The 15,517-nt window shown below is 42.7% G+C and overlaps 2 protein-coding genes across 2 annotated transcripts; both read right to left on the bottom strand.

Moving 5' to 3' along the window:
* Nucleotides 1-32: 32 nt before the first annotated feature.
* LOC115403879 (fish-egg lectin-like) lies at nucleotides 33-5,824 on the bottom strand. The gene is made up of 5 exons (XM_030112917.1): nucleotides 5,770-5,824; nucleotides 5,446-5,682; nucleotides 5,146-5,357; nucleotides 4,928-5,046; nucleotides 33-174 (listed from the first exon to the last, which is right to left on the bottom strand). The coding sequence occupies exons 1-5, from the start codon at nucleotides 5,822-5,824 to the stop codon at nucleotides 33-35; spliced, it is 765 nt and encodes a 254-aa protein (XP_029968777.1).
* A 4,822-nt stretch (nucleotides 5,825-10,646) lies between these two features.
* LOC115404710 (fish-egg lectin-like) lies at nucleotides 10,647-15,496 on the bottom strand. Its single transcript, XM_030114103.1, has 5 exons — nucleotides 15,400-15,496; nucleotides 12,498-12,734; nucleotides 12,188-12,402; nucleotides 11,194-11,318; nucleotides 10,647-10,806 (listed from the first exon to the last, which is right to left on the bottom strand). The coding sequence occupies exons 1-5, from the start codon at nucleotides 15,494-15,496 to the stop codon at nucleotides 10,647-10,649; spliced, it is 834 nt and encodes a 277-aa protein (XP_029969963.1).
* Nucleotides 15,497-15,517: the final 21 nt, after the last annotated feature.

Below are 15,517 nucleotides of genomic sequence, written 5' to 3'. Positions count from 1 at the left end.
CTATTGGTGGTGTGTCATTGCCAGTGAACACATTACTGAGAGCACTTCGCGATGATCCCTCCGTTTATCACAAGCCAGAGGTTCCCCAGGTCATAGCTTGCATGCTTGATGTTGTTCGACAGTGGGATTTGAAACCAACCAGTTCCATGTGGAACATCAGCAGAGATGCCAGTTCTGTAAAAACAAAACATGGATACATTTACTTGTGCTCAGCATAACATTTTTAATCTGGGACTTCCCTATGACTCAACAAAAGTCCCAAAGATTCACTTTTATCAAGTGACATTAAAGCGATAGTTCGGGATTTTTGACATGAATCTGTATGGCATCTCCGTCAGCAGTGTTGTTCATTCACACAGACTGACCCCCGACAGCGTCCAGTGAATGGAGATCCTGTCCGGTTTCAGTCCAAAGGAAGGTAGTCCAGCAAGTTTGCTGGGACCATGAAAACAAAGAGTTTTTCTTCTCAAACCAATATGTGTTCGAAAGAGTGATTTATTTGCATCACAAAACTGTTCTGCATGAAAAAATCAGACCTCATAAATGCATGACACTATTTTCTCTCCCTTCATATCACTCCGCGTTGCCTCCAGCTGGCAGCCGCACTGGTTTCACTTTGTTTACCGCTCGTAAACTTAGCTCCAGCTGGAATTTCTAATATCTGAAGGATTAGCTGAGCAAAACTTGCCCATATATTTTTGAAGCCTCAAGCTGATTTAAAATGCTGCGTCCAATACAGTTAGGACAGCCAACAGCAGGAGGTATCCTGTTGCTCTCATTCTTTCCTGTACATATCTCAGTTTATGAAGAGTGAGGCAATACATCTGATTCCTGGTACTGCTAAAATGTGCAATTTTTGTTGTTTCTCTTGTTGATCTCATTTTTTTTTCTGCAATGCAGAATTGTGGAGTACAGTGGGTTTCTCAAGTCTCCCTGCTCCAAAGCCATTCACTGTATGAAAGGCCCATTTACCAAACAATATATAGAAGTTTAAATGGGAAATGAAAGTTACAAATGTAACAATGGTTTTATGAATCCCAGAAAGTGGTGCTGAAAGCATTGAATGTTTCCTTCACGCATGAGCAGTTTGAATATGTATACTAACAACATCACTGGCGACCCCTGGGTGACCCAAGGAAGGTAATATGTTCCGGTGTCAACCCTAACCCTAACCTTCAGAGCCCCTTAGAGAAAACTGACTAAAGGTCAGGGCTCTCAGCTGTGCCATTTGCAACTCCATCCTACCAGGCTGATATTGTTGCCACATACACCTTCAAGATATATGGAAGACGACTGCCCTCCAGAGGAGCCTTTTGTGGCCATACAAACACAAGCCTTCCCCTCAAGTGTGGCCAAAAAGCATTTAAGGGCCAGGTGTACTGCCGCAGCGCACTCATGCGATCTACACCACACCAAACAGACCACTGTCCTTGAACTGCCCTGAGACACCAGATGGCACCCCACCTGGAAAGACTAGCATCCGTGGTGACAGTCTGTTGGCAGGCCAAAGACCACACCCAGAGTGGTGCCACTGGGCATCCAAGCAAGATCCATCCAACCAGGCAGCCTTCCATTCAAGCAGCCTCTGCAAAGGCACTACATCCGGCCTTTGCAGAAGTTGCTGGGGACTACAGCCCTCAAGTCACTTAGCTGAAGCTACATCCAAGAGAGGAACAGCTGAACGGTGGTTCCTTCTGAGAAGGATGGCATCCACCGGTGGGGGTGGGGGGGCACCCCACCTTTGCCAGACACTGCTGAACTGGCACGACCAGTGCCACTCAGTGCGTCACAGACAAGGTCGGCGTACGCCACCTACCAGTAAAGGCAGAAACACCAGGCTACTACCCTAGCTGAAACTTCCCCCCACCAGGAGCGGGGGTGTGAATGCCATCTTCATCGGTGAAAGCCAAGCTGACAGCACCAGCATTGCTCTGTATGTTCAAGACAAGGTCATTGCAATAACTGAAGGAAGAGCACAGACGACCTATAACAGCAGATGCAGAACCACAGGGCCTGTCTAGCTTAGCCTATGCTCAGAAGAGGGAACGGTCAAGCGTCAGCTGCCCTCTGTCAAGAGATACCTTGTGCTGAGAACGGGGTTGCGGCCATCACCTTCACTGGTCTTGGGCTCCACGCTGACCATAGCAACATCTCTCAGTAGATCAACAGGCAAGGTCAGTTCAATAAGCTGATGGAAGGGGGCACAGACACCATCTACACAACAGACACATGGCAGCAGGACCAGCAAGGTTATGCTGTGGCTCCGTCCAGGGTGGGGAACGACGGAATGGCAGTTCCCTCCTGCCCTCTTGCTGGAGGCACCACGTGCCAGGAGCAGTTGGGCGCAACAACCTCCATCACCAGACACAGGCCGAGTTGGCACTAGCAGTGTCACTCGATAGACAGGATTGGTGCCAAGATGCCAGGGGAAGGGCAGAAAGTAGCCTTCACAGACCACAGACCACAGACCACAGACCACAAAGGCCACAGACCAGCAGTGGCCATACTGTTAATTGTGGCTGGTACCAATAAGCCAGAGGAACAGTGTACCATGGCCTTCCCTGGTCACAGGCCCCCAAGCTGACACTGACAGTGTCACTCACCAGACAGGCTTGGTGCCAATAGTCGGAGGGTGGGGGCCCTTCACCAACCACAACTAAAACTAACACCAACCTTATGGTCAACAGTAATGTTTGGCTCCCACAAGCCAGGGGAAGAACACAACAGGGTCGACACTGGCAGCGGTTACAACCCAGTATTATTTGGGTCCTTAACAGACAGGACTGGCACCAACAAGTGTTTGTGTGTGTGTGTGTGTGTGTGTGTGTGTGTGTGCGTGTGTGCGTGTGTGCGTGTGTGCGTGCGTGCGTGTGTGTGTGTGTGTGTGTGTGTGTGTGTGTGTGTGTGTGTGTGTGTATCTCTGCACCAGCTATGGCCACAAGATAATACTAGTTGTGTCACTAACAGACAGGATTGACATCAACAAGCAGGAAGAAGGGGACATCAGCACAGCCTTCATCAGCCACGGCTAAGCTAACACCAACCGTGCGGCTAACAGCAGCCCTCAGCCCCAATAAGCTGGGAGAGAATGCATGAACACCACCTCCACTGGCAGTGGCCAAGCTAACACTCACAGTGTGGTTAACATATAGCTGGGCCTGATAAGCCGAGGAAAAAAGCAGAATGTGGCCTACAAGTTTAGCTAAGCTAACATTAGCTGTGTTGCTAAAAAACCAGGATCGTTCTGATAAGCCAAGCAAGGTGCACGAGAACTGTGCCTCCACCACAGTGGCCAAGCTAGCACTGACCACGTCGCTACCAGCCATGGCTGGCTAGTCAACATGTCGGGGGGAGGGAGCGTGCGGATGCAACGTCCTGACAGGGGTAGATCCGGCTCAGTATCAGAAAGCCGAGCAGCCTGGCTAGTGCTGGGCTACCATCTATCAGTACCGGCTATTCGTACAAACAGGAGCAATGCCACCGTGCTGCACACTAGTAAGCTCCGGTGCCCAAGTGATTTTCGGGGGAGTGGATTGAGGTTGCTGAACCATTGACACTAAATCAAGAGAAGAGATTCAACAACCTTAGCATCAAGAGGTTAAAGCTCGTGTCCGTTCTTTTCCGTTCGTTTCCAATGTATGTATCATTTTTTTAACAGACCTTAAATGTGTTAGTCTGGTTTGATACTATAATGTAATATTAGCATAAAGCAATATAAAATGTATTTATGAGCTTCGCCATGTTATCCGAAAAAGCGCCGGTCAGCTTGAGCCAATAGATTTCGAGCTTCTCCTTTGTCATGCTGTCAATCAACGTGTGCGCACAGCCAGAGAGCATGCACACTCACCCAGGCAGAGGTGAGCAGCCTAGCTATCTTACCTAGCTTACCTCGGGTATATCCATTGAATGCTAAACATCCGCCATAAACAGCTAAACATGTAGGATGCTTGTGGACTCGGAGGCACTCATTTTCAGCCCGCGGATAATGCACATTCACAATTAAAGGGGCGTGGCTTGGTCGTTCGCGAAAGCAGAGGGAGGGCAGAACCTCGAGATGTTGGATTAAAAAAACTCTCTTTCTTTCAAAACTCCGGACACGAGCTTTAAGAATCACTGATTAACATTCTGAATGACATAAAATCAAACCAACCAGTGCCGCTTAATGGCTGCTGCTTGGGTCTGGTTTATAAGCACACTGTAAGTTAACACTGAGAATATGGGCTGAAATTGAAGAATGATGAAGCCCCCACCTAAGAAGCTGCTGCTGTCCGGGGCCCATTCAAGACGCGTATAGTTCGCACCACAAAACATTTGCGAGCAGTTGCATGGCAGACCACCTCGTGAATTAGTATGAGTGAAGACGCATGAAGACGTATTGGTGCCTGCTCACACTTGTCTTCAGTACTTGATACTTCTCCCGAGACGCAAGTGAATGGCAAGTATGAGCAGGGCCTCTGTCACTGCAGAAATGGGGGAAAACACAACTTTTTCAAAACACCGCCACTGTGCATGCGCACCACAACTGTAGTGAATAGTTATTCTGCACATGCTCAGCAGATTGACAGTCTGAATATTTGCCTCCAGAGACTCATGATTTCCAGTCCGTATTTTTAGTAATTTTATAGTTAGTAGTTTTAGAGTTGCCAGTCACTGTAACAACAATCAAATTTGGTTGTTTGTCCATAGGAATATCCTTGTTTTTCCACTGGTAATATTTGCAACATATTCTTCTGCAGTTTTTGGATTTCATTCAACAAACAACCCACAGACACTGCTTTCATCATTTCTGCAGTTGCCATGTAAAGAAAGACCGTTTTTCAAACCATTGATGTCAAAACACAAAACTTATCTGAAAGGAGACTGCAAAAACAATGTGTTTTCACTTGAAATGATGTGTAAAAGCAGAATAACAAGATTAATACCCCACCTCTGATAGAGATTTCCATGTACATTCACCACAAAGACAGTTCCATCAGTCCCAACTTCAACCATAATTGCAGCTCCTTCCACACGTGTCCATCCTCTAATTTGACAGGAATCAGTTTTCTGTCGTTCAAAAAAAAAAAAAAAACATGTATTGTCACATTTCACAAACATCGAAATGGGTAAAAACTCAGCTGAGAACCAAGCAATGTGAGAATTTACAGTGAAGTAGATCTGCTGTCCAGAGTTCACCCCCCAGCATCCATACGAGCTACAACTGATATACATCAATGCTCCAGGGAAGGTGGTCCATGTCAGAGAGTCGCCTTCCTTGAGAGGTGAAGCACCAGCACTCAGACAATGAATGGTAGAAGACGAGGTGACTCCAGCAATCTTGTCTTGACCTCCAGCATCCACCTGGTTCAAATTCTGACCTGAAAACACATGGAAGTACACATTATCTCCTCTGCAAACGAGTGACCTGAGTGGGGATCCAACGTTATTTGGTGCTGTATGAGTTACCGTGAGTAAGAAGGAAATCACTGTCGCCAAATCTGTAGACTTTATCTGAACTGTCAACTCCCCAGATTCCTGCAGGTCCCACTGAGATGTGTCTGATAGGGAGCGAACCCAGCCGGGTCCACGTTGATCCACTCAGAACAAACGCTTCAGATTTGTCATTTCTCATCACAACTTGTCCCTGTCCAGCATCAATCTGTGTTGCCCCAGAGTGCTGTGGACCCAGGTCGCAGGTCCAGCCTGTGGAGAGAAAAACAACTCAGGAAAAGCCCATTTCAGCTTCACTGGCTTTCACACAGTATTTTGTTTCACTGAAACAGGACCTACCATGACACCTGGACAGGCAGTTGATCACCAGAAACAAGACTGCCGCAGATTTCATCTCACCTGTGAGTCCAAACACTGCAATGAACCTTTGTATCTTTGTGTCTTATCACAGACATATACATATTCAAAGAGTGGGCGTATGTTTGAGAGCCATGTGACATTTTTGTTTTTCCAAGTGGCTCAATGATTTTGACTTTAACCTCACTTTCTTGAAATACCAAGCCATGACGGTGTGATGATCAAACATAGCAAATGAATGGAGTCAAGTTTAATATAATAAGTACACCTATCAAAAGAGTAATCTGAGGTTATACAGGAACTTTGGGACTTCTGAACCAGCTATAACTTTGCATCCTATATTTAAAATTTAGATACGGACTGTTTTTCCACCTTCATTTTGATGACAGTCTCTTTGGAAATGTTGGAAAAACCAAACAAAAAATCAATGAAGCAAAGTTTGTGCAATGTCAATAAACCAGTTTTTAGGGCAAACACACATTTGGCACAGTCTTTTAGAGTCAAAGTGAGGTACACAGTAACTTTAAATGTCCAGATGGGACAGCACAGGTCAATGTGTGAAAACATAGTGTGTAGCACTCCACGGGGATCTGTGCTGGGACCAAAATTGTTTCTATTGTACATTAATGATCTGTATTCTGTTTCTGAAAAACTAAAACTTGTTCTATTTGCTCATGATACAACAATATTGTGCTCAGGGGAGAACCTGAAAACATTGATGGAAGAGATCACAATTGAAATGGGTAAGCTGAAAAAGTGTCCTTAAATATATTAAAGACAAAAATTATGTTCTTTGGAAATCGTTACATAAATCCACAAATCCAAATTCAAATTGACGATGTTTCTATTGAGAGAGTCTATGAGTACACATTTCTTGGTGTAACCCTTGACCATAAAATCTGTTAGAAACAACACATCTCAAAAATCAAGACTAAAGTGGCAAAAATCGTGGCCTTGATGAATAAATCCAAGTATATCCTTGACAAGAAATCCCTGTTCACCATATATTGTGCTCTCATCCTACCCCACTTAACATATTGTGCTGAAGTTTGGGGAAATACATATAAAAGCAACACAGACGTTTGGTATAAAATGCAAAAAAGAGCAATTAGGATCCTTCATTTAGCTGGTTATCGTGATCACACAAATGCCTTGTTTCTCCAGTCAAAAATCTTAAAATTCAGGGACCAAATAGAGTTTAAGACTAACTTATTTATCTTTAAAGCTAAAGTAAATATTTTGCCAGAACATATCCAGAAAATGTTCTGTACAAGAGAAGGGACTTAAAAAAACCTTACTTTAGAACAACTCAAAAAAGCATGTGCATAACCAGGTGTGGTGTGGACCTTTGGAATAATTTAGAAGATGATATTAAAACCTGTAAGGATCTGGGGCAATTTAAAAAGACATATAAACATTATTTTATGCGGAAATATGCAGAACAATTAAATGGCTAACACCTGAGAAAGACTCATGTAATGAGTACACTACCATGCAAATTGTTTGCATTTTTTGTCGCTATCCTTAAATTGAATGAGCACGCTATTTGTGCAAATTGTTTTTGTTTTCTTCTACTTTGGATTGTTGATTGTGCAGGACTGTTATAAGTTCTGCATTTCTGTTTGTTGATGTGACTCTGATTTGTTTTTGTTTTATCATGTTACTCAAATAAAATTATTTAAAAAAAAAATAAATAAAATAAACGAGCTAAAGGAAACATAACACATTGAATGTAAACTGTCACCTCGAAAGTTCACAGAATCAGAAGTAAAGATTTTCAACTACTAATCATAAAGCTGACATGTGAAGTTGTTTCAACAAGCAAATGGAAATAATTTTCAATCAACAAGTAAAACAATTTTTTTGTAGTGTACTTTCAAATAGTTTGTGGCTACTCAAAGAATTTTACATCTTTCAAATCCCTTGTTGTGGGTAGATGTTACAAACCAGACAAAAAGCCGTGTCAGACCTTTTATTATTCTGATTTAAACATTGACTGCCACTAGCAGCAGCAGTAGGAAATGCTGAAGGAAGTCGGTCATAGGGTAACTAGTTAATTTTTAACACAGTATTGACCGCTTTATCAGAGGTTTAACAATGGAACGCACACACACACACACCCACATCATAAAGTGCTTAGTCAAAGGTCACGTACACACAATGTAATGTGTGTCAGAAAAACATCTCTTAAAAATGGATCATAAAACAAATTAAACCAGCAGATGAAAACTCACAAGCGACAGTAACAGTGTCAGATGTCAGAAAACAATAGATTGACTCCACACTAATGAGGCTGATGTCTCTAATAGAGTCACATGGTGTTCGTCAAGGAGCCAGTCTTTAAAAGAAATGTAGTCTGTATTTGAACATTTTAAGTTAAAAGATAATTCTTCCAAGGCCCACTTTCACAGAATCTGAGTCAAACATCAAAAAGCTTCTCCCTTGTTGTGTATAAAGATCTGACCCCACCTCCAGTTTGTTCCTCTACTTTGTTTTCAATGCCACCGGCGCTGAGAATCCCATTTCACATGATATATAATGCTTTGTTGGGGTTTACGTTGGGTAACTCATATTAAATTACTGAAATATCGATTACTGAGAGCAATTGTTTACTTTAAGTAATTTATTAGCTCGTTAATTTGAGTAACTTGTCATTTACCAGTTAATAATTACTGGTCATTAACAGTGAATCACTGATAACAATCAATTACGGCGTAAGAAACTGTTTAAAGTGAAGCACCAAGTAATTTATCCCAAATTTAATTATTATTAATCCGAATAAACTGTTATTCATTCATCAACAGGGGTGCACATAATATTTTTAATCTTGTTCTCAGGGGAGAACCTTGGGTTGTTGCTTGGTCCTCACATTTTTAAATACATTTTTTTCCCGCGCCTACCTACAGGAAGAACAAAATAGAGGGATGCGGGGACAATGTTGCATAGCCTGCTTCAATTTCAACTGAAAATGAAGAGAAGCAGTGTAAGAGAATGTCTGAAACCTTGTAACTTTCACAAAATATAATGGTGTTTAAAGTTCTGAAAAATAAAAGTGCTCGTACAGTATCTGCTTTTTATTACTTAAACCAGCGGTTTTCAAAGTGTGAGGTGCGTCTCCCCTGGGGGGTGCCAGAGGGCTTCAGGGGAGACGCAGTGAGCTTTTTGGCTTTTTGTCCCTGTGCGGCTGCCGTACCCCCAGCGTGGGAGTTTAGACTAAACAGAGCAGTCTGAAGTATTATGCGCGTCATTTTACTCACAACAGCAGAACATTACACCTGAAAAGAAAGCTCTGAGTGAGCACCGTCCCCCCCGCGGTCTGACAGTACAGATGAACACTGGCCTATCCAACACACAGATGCGCACCTTGCTATCCCCAAATCTTGGTACGCAAATGAGCGTTACAATGTTTCATCAGGTACGCATTTTTCAATTTGGTAGCGCTTGCGCACGGCTTATGTGCACCCCTGTTCCTTAATAATGTCAAATAATCAGCAATTTGGGAATGAGTAGATCCCAGGGTGATTTAACCATTAAATCACTGATTAACAAGGTGGTATTAGTTAATTAACAATGCCACAAATGAACAATTACTGGGAATGGGTAAATTACAGAAAATAAGCTGAGACAAGTTGTGAATTATGTATTAAATTAACCTGTGGTTTGTTTAATTAATAATTCTGGGGCACCAACTCGAATTTACTCGATATTCCTTTATTTTCATCAGATATTTCGTTCATTGATCAGTTGTTGTGTTCATGCGGTATACTTGCAGTTGCCAGTAGGGGTCAGAGTGAAACAATTTTACTGCTGACTGCCAGTCAATGGGCAGAAGAGCAAAGTTTGCAGTGGTGAGATAAAGCTTTTTTTTTTTTTTTTGGTGTTCTCCTGGAGTACTTCGCAATCTATATATTTTCCCTGTCCTGCCAGTGGTAAATAGAAATGAACTATTTTTCACACCACGTTGTTGGTGTAACAGTTGCACCATGAATCTTCTGGGTATCTGTGAACTCTGTGCAGTATCACACCCAATACTTGATACTGTGTCAGTATCGATGCATACCTCACTGCAGGACTGTCACCGCCAATCACTGATTTAAAATGTCAGGCAGGTTTCGTGTCCAAGCAATTTGTCTGTCTTTATGTCTAAATGAACTATGACACTGGAAAAGGATTCAGGAAACATATTGTGTTTCTATTCACTGCACCTGTTGGGTATTTCATGAGCAACAAGAGAGCGAACCAACTTTATTAATGCTGCCTGAGTTTAAAGAAACACAATCAAAAAATGAAAAAGTAATTCTCATCCCAAAGAACCTCCTGCTGATTCAAAATTTGAATCATGAGAACTTTGACCCATAATTACTGTTCACTCCAAGTCAAGACTTTTTTTCTCCACATGTATAAAGGAAATATTACATACTTTTCACATCTTGACCCTCATTCAATGATTCACATGTTCATCTACACATAAACTCATTGTCAAGGGGTGATATGGCAGAATATTCTAATATTATTTTCGAATTGTGGGACTTTTTTAGCACATTTCCTGTCAGTAAATCACAAACATGTGAGAGATTTATGCTGAGATGGTTGGTTGTTGTCACAGTGGAGCATGTAAGAGATAAAATGAAACGGCTGAAAGATGATCAAGAAGAATCCTGAATAATCATTTATGAATAAGAGACAGTTAGAGGACTGAAAATTCACATTGCAACTAAAATAGCCTAAAACCTAAAACCTAAAAGACATCACCCAGTGAACAGCAACAATGCAAGGAATGTTTGAGTCTCAAGAATGTCATGCATCAGTTGCTGGTTGTTTATTATCTGTGCCAGAAGCACTATGAAGCTGATCGTGTTTCAAAGACAGTGATCACATTTCTTTGTGCATGTCAGGATGGCACCAATGTCATTTATGGCCCACAGGACGCCCTGGTCGTAGCTGATGTGTCTCATGTTACTGGTCATTGGTATTAGAGTCCAACCAGTTCCCACTGGATAAGAAGAGGAGATTCCAGTTCTGTTGGGAGAAGACATCGATTATGAATACATGAATGTGTATCAATTCTGTTCACCATGCAACAAAAGTCTTAAAATTAGTAAAATTGTCTTCATCAAAGTTCTCACTGTATGAGTTTCATTCTCTGAAGAATTGAACATTATGTTCTTAAAATAAAGGCTCTCTATGCATGGCAATGTCATCAAGTGATAATGGCAAACCTGTGTTTTGTTTACATGACAATGGTGCTCAGTCACTAACAACAAGTTTGTTTCTGCTGTTTATGTGTAAACACACATCATTTTAAAACTGTTGCCATGTAGAAATGAGACTTTTCCAAAAAGAAAAACGCAAAAACCAAGTTTTTTCATTTGAAATGTAGTCATGTAAATGACACGAAGATCCCACCTCTCATAGAGCTGACCCTCTTCGTTTATCATGAAGACGGATCCATCTGTCCCAGCTTCAACAATCGATGCTGCTCCGTTCACAGCCTTCCAGTTGGTCGTCTCACAGGAATCAGGCTCAATTTTCTTTAGCAGATGTTTAAAAAAACAATACAATTTAAAATGGTATATAAGTAACTAGAATTTGGCACTCAGAGAGCGCAGACCTCCGCCACAGCTCAAATCAGTCACCAACAACAATAAGAACACCATATATAATAAAACAACATTGGGATCGGGGTGTGATCGGAGCGGAGTGCTGCGGCGTGCCTCTCTCTCTCACCCTCTCTCCCTGTGTGTGTGTGTGTTTATCTGAAAAGAAAAATCGAAAAGCAACATAATTTATTTTACTTTATTTTAATTTGAAAATTGACCGGATTCTCTCGTATTTTCTGTTCCCGACTTCCTGCCTGGTGCGATCTGCTCTGTCCAGCTTTACACCTGGCGGTGCACGGCGCGCGCGGCTCGCGGAGAAAATAGAGAGGAGCGGAGCGCCGCGGTCCAGGGCGCGAGCCGCTACGCTCGCGGGGATCCTCCTGTATGAGCCGTCAGATAGGTTAACAGGGGCGCCGATCTGAAACTTAGTGCGCGGCGCTTCCGCGCACGGCGCGTCCTGTGTGAACCAGGCCTTTGTCCCCCCCTGTCGGCGGGCCTGCCCAACTATGTGAAAGACTCCCTATCTGTCAATGATAAAGAATCCTTTAAAAAAATTCCTGGATCCAGACAGTGATCCGGATCATCACCATAATTTAATGGATTCTAAGTTAGCCTAAGACCCACCTTTCCACAAAGTTCCATTGCAATCCGTCCTTAACTTTTTCCATAATGTTGCTAACAAACCAACCAACCAACCAACAAACCAACAAACCAACAAACCGACGTGATTACATAACCTCCTTGGCGGAGGTAATAATGAAGGAATTCACTGCTTAACCAATAATGAACAAAGGATTTACCATAAAGAAGATTTTGTGGGATGGCATCACTGTCCAGCATCCATGGGCGTTGCAGCTGATATAAAGCAGGTTCGTCTCAATACTGTCCCAGCTCATAGAGGCAACTTGGTTGAAGGCTGAAGCAAAGCCACTCTTCAGACAGTGAGTGGAAGCAGAGCTGTTGACTCCGACCACCTGCCCTTCACCTCCTGCATCCAGCTGAATCAAGCTCTGGCCTGTGGACACACAGAGGGACATCATCTCTGCATGAAACTGTTCCCATTGTGCTGTGAGTGGAAGGGAAAGGGTTAAAAGACTGTCACATATTTACCACTCATTAGAATGAAATCGCCAGCTACATATTTGTAGACTTTTTCTGAACTGTCGACTCCCCAGATTCCTGCAGATCCCACTGAGACGTGTTTGAGGGGGACTGAACCCAGTCTGGCCCACGTCGATCCACTCAGAAAAAACACTTCAGACTTGTCGTTTGTCATCACAACTTGTCCCTGTCCAGCATCGATCTGTGTCGCACCAGAGTGCTGTGGACCCAGGTCACAGGTCCAGCCTGTGGAGACAAAACCAGCAGATTTGTGTAGGGGTGTGTATTCAATACTCAAGCCTCAATTGGCTTCAATTGATAACATTCTAAAATTTACACCTACCATGCCTGTTGATGCCACCACCGGAAAAAATAAACCCACAGAAACACAGAGATTGTTATGAGCAATTCTGAATCAATGAGTTCGCTAAAATAAAGAAACATTGTGATTTATTTTTTTATTTTTTTTTTTTATGAACCATTATTTCTGATTGCATCAACAGAGAATGTTGATGGTGTTGTGTTGCCAGTGAAAACATTACTGAGTGCACTTCATGATGACCCCGTCGTTGATCACAAGCCAGAGGTTCCCCAGGTCATAGCTCGCGTGCTTGATGTTGTTCGACAGTGGGATTTGAAACCAACTAGTTCCATGTGGAACATCAGCAGAGATGCCAATTCTGTAAAAACAAGACGTTTACATTTACTTTCTGCTGTGTGACTTGAAGAAGAATCAGGGACATCTGATATCTGGGGGACGAGTTGAGTAAAACTTGCCCATATATTTGTGAAGCCTCAAGCTGATTCAAAATGCTGTATTCAGTACAGATAGGTGATGTATAATGCATTCACATTGTAATCATTATGCTGTGACCACTCATTTACCCACCACATTATTCACATTCTAAATCATTATGCTGAGATGCCCTTGTTTATTTGCAATTTTATCCACATTCTAATGAATATGTACTGATTCAACTGTTCACTATATTTTCACCTCATATATATATATATGCATTCTGTGATTATTTCATGACTTTGAGGCCTTCAGTATAATAGGCTGTAACTGAAAGCTCATTCTGTGTGCATTCTGACGGTCCCAGGCCGGTTTCAGTGATCAAAAGCAGGGGGGTAAGCTCATCCTCCCTGCTCACTCCCTAATCTTTCTCATGAGAAACTGGACTTCTTTGGCCTGATTATTCACTTCAGAATACGTGTGACCTTCATGAAACAATTGCTGTCTGTATTGGTCTCTGGGAAAAACAACCTGTGACGGTCAGAGTTTTATCAAAATGTGACCATCAATCATCATGCAGAGACGAGAGTATAATTTCCCGAGCAAAGAAGAGATCGGCACCATTTCTGCTTGAGATTCTGACGCTGTTAGATCTTCATAGCTGAGGCCCGGGGCGCCCTGTATTTATCTATTGCTAGCATTCAGGTTATCTCCCTGTCTGATCACCCTCCCACTGAATTAAAAGAACTTGTGCAGAGACTTGAAACTTTTGAGCATTCTTGATTACTCCTTTCTTCAGTTTTTTGCTCCAGTCTCAACATAGGACAGACAACAGCAGGAGGCATCCTGCCTATCTCATTCCGTCCTGCACATGTCCCAGTTTAAGAAGAAGGAGGCAGCTCTGGATGTGCTTCCTGGTACTGCTAATCTGCAGAGTTTGCTGTTCTCTCTTCTTGGTCTCACTTTTGCATGGTTGTGGAGCACAGTGAGTTTCTGACTTCTCCCTGCTCGAAAGCCCTTCACTGTATAAAAGACCTGTTGACCAGACAACATTTTCAAGTGTAAACGAAAAAGTCTGGTAATGTTTTGGGGGTCTGTAGCCTATACGCGACAACAGTGCTCGGACCCATGGAAAAGACAATGTTTTGAAAAAGGCTACCAAGGTGGTCTTTTTCCAAAACTCTGCAACTCTGTCTCTGTGGAAATGGGTCAAAATACAACTTTTTCAAAAAGCTGCTACTGTGCATGCACACCATGCATGTAGCAAATAGTTTGTCTGCACATGCTCAGTAGATGGACCAATGGACCAATGTTTTCCTCCAGAATGTCATGACCCACAGTCCGTTTTCTCCAGGACTTTGGAGTTTTAGAGTTGACAGTCACCCTAATGACAATACATGTCTGTCCTTTAGAAGGTCTGTGTTCTTCCATTGTTTGTTACGTATCGGTCTCTGCACACGTTTTTAGTTCATTGGACAACCAACAGATAGTTTTCAGCATTTCTGCTGCTGTCATGTAAACAGATGATTATCTGAATGTTGCTGCCAAAACACAAAACCTTTCTGAAACATGAACGCAAAAGCAATGTGTCTTCACTTGAAATCATGTGCAAAAGCAGAAAAATAAGATTAACACCCCACCTTTGATAGAAATTTCCATTTCCACCAACCATAAAGACAGTTCCATCAGTCCCAACTTCAACCATTCTTGCAACTCCCTGCACACGTGTCCATCCTTTCATTTGACAAGAATCAGTTTTCTGTCGTTCAAAACAAAAAAGAAAACATGTATTGTCACATTTTACAATGAACAACAATGAAATGGGTAAAAACTCAACTGAAACCCAACCAATGTGAGAATTTACAGTGAAGTAGATCTCCTTTCCAGAGTTCACCCCCCAGCATCCATGTGAGCTACAACTGATGTACATCAAGGCTCTAGAGGAGGTCGTCCAGCTCAGAGAGTCGCCTTGCTTAAAACCTGAAGCAGCGGCACTGCTCAGACAGTGAACGGTGGAAGACGAGGTGACACCAAGAATCTGGTCTTGACCTCCAGCATCCACCTGGTGCAGTTTCTGACCTGAATACACATGGAAGTGCACAGTATCTCCTCTGTAAACAATTTCAAAAGTGATCGAAGTGGTAATGTATTGTTACTTAGGGTTGTATGAGTTACCTTGGGAGAGAAGAAAATCACCGCCACCATATTTATAGACTTCGTCTGAACTGTCGACTCCCCAGATTCCTGTAGGTCCCACTGAGACGTGTTTCATGGGGACTGAACCCAGTCCAGT

The sequence above is a fragment of the Salarias fasciatus genome, chromosome 17, assembly GCF_902148845.1.
Source record: "Salarias fasciatus chromosome 17, fSalaFa1.1, whole genome shotgun sequence".
NCBI lineage: Eukaryota > Metazoa > Chordata > Actinopteri > Blenniiformes > Blenniidae > Salarias > Salarias fasciatus.
This window is presented reverse-complemented; position numbering and strand designations above follow the sequence as displayed.

Bases quoted from the DNA above. Each gene is read 5' to 3' on its own strand.
- LOC115403879 (XM_030112917.1), bottom strand. From the start codon at position 5,824: ATGAAATCTGCGGCAGTCTTGTTTCTGGTGATCAACTGCCTGTCCAGG. The intron at 5,683-5,769 runs GTAGGTCCTGTT...TTCTCTCCACAG, and splicing joins CTGCCTGTCCAGGTGTCATG to GCTGGACCTGCGACCTGGGT. The intron at 175-4,927 runs GTGGGGTATTAA...TTGTTTTTACAG, and splicing joins CATGGAAATCTCTATCAGAG to AACTGGCATCTCTGCTGATG.
- LOC115404710 (XM_030114103.1), bottom strand. From the start codon at position 15,496: ATGAAACACGTCTCAGTGGGACCTACAGGAATCTGGGGAGTCGACAGT. The intron at 12,403-12,497 runs GTAAATATGTGA...GTGTGTCCACAG, and splicing joins CGATTTCATTCTAATGAGTG to GCCAGAGCTTGATTCAGCTG. The intron at 11,319-12,187 runs GTAAATCCTTTG...CATCTGCTAAAG, and splicing joins CCCACAAAATCTTCTTTATG to AAAATTGAGCCTGATTCCTG.